The following is a 6,000-nucleotide window of genomic DNA, read 5'->3' on the forward strand; positions in this document are numbered from 1 at the left end:
ACAAATAGATGGCATCCTGGTCAATCCCCTAATCAGTTGTATTTTGAAATTAAATGAAGAAAAGGCAGAATACCAAGCCTAATTAAAGTGCAGTCAATTTAAAAGTAGGGTGTAATTTAATTTCTTTTCTCAAACAAATTATTCCTGCTGGACCTTGTGCTACAAATCTTATTGCCCTGTAAGAGTTAAGATCAACTGAATAACTTTGAATCTAAAATTGAAATACAAAGTAAAGATATTTATTTGATCAAAATACCCCTGTCTGAACAAGAAGACTGTGACGTGGACTTGAAACCCTAATACAGCATTATAGAACCTATAAGAAATCTACATAGCAGTCAGTGAAGCACTGATTTGAAAAAGTGAAATTTTGGCAGAGCTCATGGTAGTCAAAAATCTTATTTTGGAAAGATGATACCTGTGATCTGTGGAAAATTGCAAATAACGACCATAAAGAACACTGATGCTATAATACAAGCATTAAGAAACTTCCATATTCATAGACAAACTACATAATTAATGATACGGATCTTCTCAGGTTCACAAATATTAGGTGTGAGTGATTGAGTGCAAAGAAAAGAAAGAGTGAAGGAGTTAAGAAACTAATTTAAAAACTACATAAGATAAAAGATTGCAGTCCATGAACTGGATTAAAATCTTGTGCATTCCTTGTTTTCAGAACAGCTTTTTGCATGAAATTGAATACTTTGTATCAGTGCAGTATTTTAAAATGATTAAAAAGTTCCTACTTCTTCACCAATATTAGTTGTATAATTTTGTACACTAATAGGAACTTGTACTCATTTCCGATTTTATAAAACAAAATTTTACATTGAGACATGGTATATAGTTATTTTTCCAGTTTATCAAGGTCATGCAAGCACATTATTTCTCATAAGAAAGTAAATAGAGTGTATGGCATAGTGGTAGTTGTAGCATTTCTTTGACAAAAAACCAGGACAGTCAATTTTCAAGTCAGCTTTCTATTGAAGATTGTGCAGTTAGTTGAAAAACTCCTTGAGTGCTCATAATACAAGTTACTTCTGATGATTCAAAACAAATTGTGCTGCGAGACTGGATCATTTAAAATCCATAAGTGTTTCAACCCTGTCTTTGTTTTATGAAATTCACAGTAAAACTAATAGATGATTTGTTTACAGATTCTAATTTCCAAAGTGGGTCTTCATCTGGAGATGATGGGGATTCCAGGGATGGACCTGATGATGACAAACTCAAACTCAGACTCACCACAAAGGCTTTGCTAACTTCAGCAAGCCGAGAGAAACTGGTGCAAGAATCTCTTTTTGATGAAGGTCTCAGAATTGCTCAACAGTATGGGATGTCAGACTTTGCCAAAGAACTGCAACAGCTACAGGGCACCAATCCAAACCCTCGAGGCAGGAGACAAGTTGGTCTGAAAAAGACCAATGGAGCAAGTTTATCACATTCCAAAGAAGTAAAAAAGAGTGAAAGTGCAGAAAAAAGTACAGATGACTATGACAGCGAGGATACAGATGTAATAGGCATCACAGTTAAACAAGAAGTTAAACAGGAAGTGCAGGAGTCCTGACCTCATTTTTATTACTTAAAATCAGAAATGCTTTGCTAAGAAAATTACTATTAAAAAATGAATCAATGCAAGCATTTCCATTTGAATTATTATATCTGTATTCATGTTTGCCAACCTAATACACTTAGTCAACTTAAAAAGATAAAGTGAAACATTTGTTTCCTAATATGACAGAGTATTAGTTCTTAAATATAGTTGCTAATTGCTTCTCTTTTGTTTTTAAGATTGAGCATGCTTACTTTATGGGTACCAAATATACTTGCTTATAAGACCAGTCCAACTGCAGACTGCATAGACCCAGATAATGCACTGGCAGATATGAGTCTGTGCAGTTTATTTGGCGTAATTTGTAGAACAGACAACATAGACCCTGATCTGCTGGCACATTTTGCCATGGCAGATCAGGATCTACGTTGTTTGTAGTTGGAGTCTACTTTTAAGTGAGTATATATGGTATTTACAGGAATCTTATTTTGACACATTTTATGTGAATTTATGTTCATTGGGAATACTTAATTGGACTATTGAACCGCAAAAGAGGTATTGCTGTGTGATGTTTATGATTGTGTGAAATGGTTCAAAAGGCAGGGTGGTGTAAAAATAAGTACTTTCAGTTTTGAGTTGTATGCTACAAATGTAAATGTGACATGTTTAAGTGATCAGATCACATGGGCATTTATGAAAATATAGTTACATGTTACTTTGCAGGTAGAGTTTCACAAAGGTTTATACAAACTTGCGGAAAAAATGTTAGAAGTCAAAGTTCTGAATGTTAAAGACTCTTATTAACTTGTGAAGAATATATGGTAAATTTTATATATATTTTAAGGTATCTCTTTTCTTGCATTTTCATCAATGCTTATTGTATATACTCAGATAAAGGTCCAGTTTATCTGCAAACAACATAGACCTTGATCTGCTATTGTTTAATATGCTGGTAGATTAGGATTGGTGTTGTTTGTTCTGCTAATTACTCCTAACAAACTGCATAGACCCAGATCTATGCATGATGAGACAGCAGATTTTGGTCTGTGCAGCTTTCAGTTGGACTTGGCTTAAAAGTGAGCATATATGGTGGATTATTGGATTGGGAAAGAGGTTCTTTTGTTTCCATACAAAGATCATCATTCTTAGAATGTTTGAATTTAAGGTTTGCAGGAACCATCAAATGCTTTCTAAAAAATGATTTAAGAGTGTGCAGCAAGGCACCAATTTTATAACTTGACTTAAAGAAGAAATAAAAGAACTTTAATTGTGGAATAAACATTCTGGTGATTAAATCCTTGTGTGACAGCATTTCCTAAAAAATCAGAACACAAAGGAAAAAGATTGTAATAATTGTCAAGATTTTTTAAATATTTTACCTTGCTTTTATGATGCCAAAATGAGGTCTAAAAAGTTCATGAAACGAGGTGCTTAGTTTTGTTAGAATCTTTTTAGGTTAAGACATTCATGAAATCTGTGAATATGGCAATATATGCCTGCCTTATGTTTAATAGCCTCCATCTAGATGATGAACATTTTGCACATAAATCTCTATTTTCTTTAGTGACCTTGATCTTTGATTATTTGACCCCATAATAAATAGGTGTCTTCCTTACCCTATGTGCAGTTTCTAGGTCTGTGATGTGGAACTAATGATATTGTGTGGAAATCATTTTTCTCTTTTTTCAATCAGTTACCTTGACCTTTGATCTTTTGACCTAAAAATATAATAGCCTTATTCCTTACTTCGAATGCACAATATCCTCAAAGTGTGGTTACCATAGATGATGAAGAACAAAAATTGTCGTGCAGAGAGCATTTTTCTTTCAGCTAGGGTGCCCATCCAAAGAGTTTTTTGGAACTGTAGATGGTAAACAACTCAAGTTATTATGTAGAAACTGTTTTCCTTCTTTTTATTTAATTGACCTTGACCTTTCAGCTGCTGAACTCAAAGTTCTTCACAACAAAAAATTTAGTAACTGTATATTGTGTGAAAACTAAATTGGTCAAACATTGTAACATACTCTATCTTGTGAGAATTGGTTACTGCAGTTTTTCTTTATCAAATGTGCACTAGCGTTGGAGTTATTTTTTTGTTAAGCCCCACAATGAATGTGATAGAGAAAGAGTGTTACCCATGTATGTCCACATTTTCAAATTGAGCATTTAGGACATTTTTCAGGCACTGTAGTGAGGCAGTCATGTTACATGAACAGGTTCAAGATTTTAACTTGAAAATTTAATTGCAATGAAAAATGTATCACTGCATACTATATCAGTCTTGAGTGTACTTTGATGGACTCTTTTTTTTTTAATACAGCATCATTTAATTTGAAATTAGTTGACATTGAACATGCAGTTTAACAGGAAATACTGCATCAAAATGTTGGTAATAAAGCACATATGGAAACAAAATGTACACAGGCCTTACCATAATTTTGTAGTAAAGAGATTAGTGTAAAGTAAAAAGTAATATACCTTCAGCTGGTGCTAAGTTTTTTTAAATGTCAATGGCACATCTACCTTCTGTTTACTTTTAATTGTCTTTTGTTTCTTACATGGTGTTTCATTGGTTAGCATACCAGACTAACACACAAGAAGGGTGTATTTTTTAATCCCACTATCAGATCAGTCCAAGCTGGCTACCATATCGATTCCCTGGGAAAAGTACTTTACTTTGATTGTCTTGGCACTAAATAACCTGTGTGTCTGAGCCATAAAATGCCCAAACAATCCAAACAGTGTAGTGATCAAATCATTTTTATGTAACATGCAGAAATTGTCTGGTAAGGTTAAATATCAGACATTTACACTTTTTTTTTGTTAGGCATCACATTAGGTAAGTGCATATAAAACTTAGTTATAGGTAACCTGATTTAAAAAAATATTTATTGTTTAGGTTTCACCATATGTATATTGTGATTTTCATTGCCATCTGTCATGTTCTGCTGTATAAATGGATAGGTTTCTGCATTAATATGTGATCATCTGTAACAATGAATTATGTTATTATATGTGACACTGGATTTTTGCATGATATTTCAAAATTTAGTCAAGCACTTTAAAAGTAGTTTTTAGCAAATGTAATTTTTGACAACAGGTAGAGTGCAATATAAGTATGTTGTCACATCAGTGAATTTGTTGTTATTAACATATAATCCATTCCAGTTGTAAAAGGCTCAAGTATGCAAGGGGAAATAAATATGTACAGCCTGGTCTGATGGCTAAAATTCTGAATGATACTAACACATTATGTAAACTATTTATCTGTTACAGGTTTATTTTATCATGAATTATTGCTAAGAAATTAATCCACATAAGATTTTCATAAGTCCACCTTTTTTTTTTTTTAAATTACATGAAAGAAGGAATATCATATTTGAAATGAGGTATTAATGCAGAATTAATATCACAGAAATTGTATTCATTTGTTTTTTATTTCGTCACATAAAATATAAAAACAATAACTTGATAAATATTGACTTTACTGCAAGGTTTTTGAAAAAGATTTTGATTAGGGAACTCTCAACATTTAAGATGGATATTACTAAAGTATTGACATGTTCTAATTACATCTCCAAGTAACCTTCAGAAATTTCTAGGCAGAAATGGGTTTCCAATATAAACTTGTTCATATTCAGAGATAACATGTTTTCATGTGGTACATTTAATGTAGATTGTATTTGATGGGGTTTATACATTATGAAATTATTCCAAACTTTCTTCACTTAATGATATTGCATTTATTTAATGAATTATGAGATTCTGAGGTGTATGTTAATTCCATCTAGACTCGCTTACAAGTCGGGTCCATTTGCAAACAGCATAGACCCAGATCTGTCATCACATAATGTGCCAGCAGATCTGGATCTGTATTGTTTGTTTCATTCATTACTTCAAAATAAATTGCATAAAATTTGATCTGCTTGCACAATACGCAACAACAGACCTGTTATGTGAAGATGAAATATTTACAGTAGTAGAAAAGAAGTATGTGAATATTATTTAGTGTATCTGTACAAATTTGCTTATATGAATCAGAAGGGATACTTTGTATATGTTGATAGTATATGTGATTATTTAAAGAATGTTATAATCAAATAAAATTCTTTGTTGTATGCATATTTTGTTGATTTAAACACATGTAATGTTAGTTATGATTGTGAGGATACCCAAAGATGTTTCATTATATGTTGTTCTTTGACAAATTAAACTTGGAAGTAAAAGTAGTCACTCTTTTTGTACAGTTTTGATGCAGATTGTGATAGCACGATGTGAAAATGCACGCCTTGCTGGATGAATATGGATTTTTTTCCTTTTGTAAGGATCTGCTTCTACCAAGAATGGGCATGATTAGACTGAGATGGGCCTTATCACCCTTCATGTACATGATTAGACTGAGATGGGCCTTATCACCCTTCATGTACACGATTAGACTGAGATGG

The 6,000-nt window shown here is 32.5% G+C and overlaps 1 protein-coding gene across 3 annotated transcripts in view; it reads left to right on the forward strand.

The window, feature by feature from the left end:
* The window catches only part of LOC149791625 (NGFI-A-binding protein 1-like), a 41,382-nt gene extending 35,598 nt beyond the window's left edge, over window positions 1-5,784 (forward strand). For all 3 annotated transcript variants that reach the window (XM_089970180.1, XM_089970181.1, XM_089970179.1), the window contains exon 11: window positions 1,161-5,784. In XM_089970180.1, coding sequence (XP_089826306.1) covers window positions 1,161-1,570 — 410 coding nt within the window. In that variant the 3' untranslated portion in view covers window positions 1,571-5,784. The remainder of the gene's footprint in view (window positions 1-1,160) is intronic.
* The last annotated feature ends 216 nt before the right edge of the window (window positions 5,785-6,000 follow it).

The sequence above is a fragment of the Sinohyriopsis cumingii genome, chromosome 9, assembly GCF_028554795.1.
Source record: "Sinohyriopsis cumingii isolate HCF-2022 chromosome 9, ASM2855479v2, whole genome shotgun sequence".
Taxonomy (NCBI): domain Eukaryota; kingdom Metazoa; phylum Mollusca; class Bivalvia; order Unionida; family Unionidae; genus Sinohyriopsis; species Sinohyriopsis cumingii.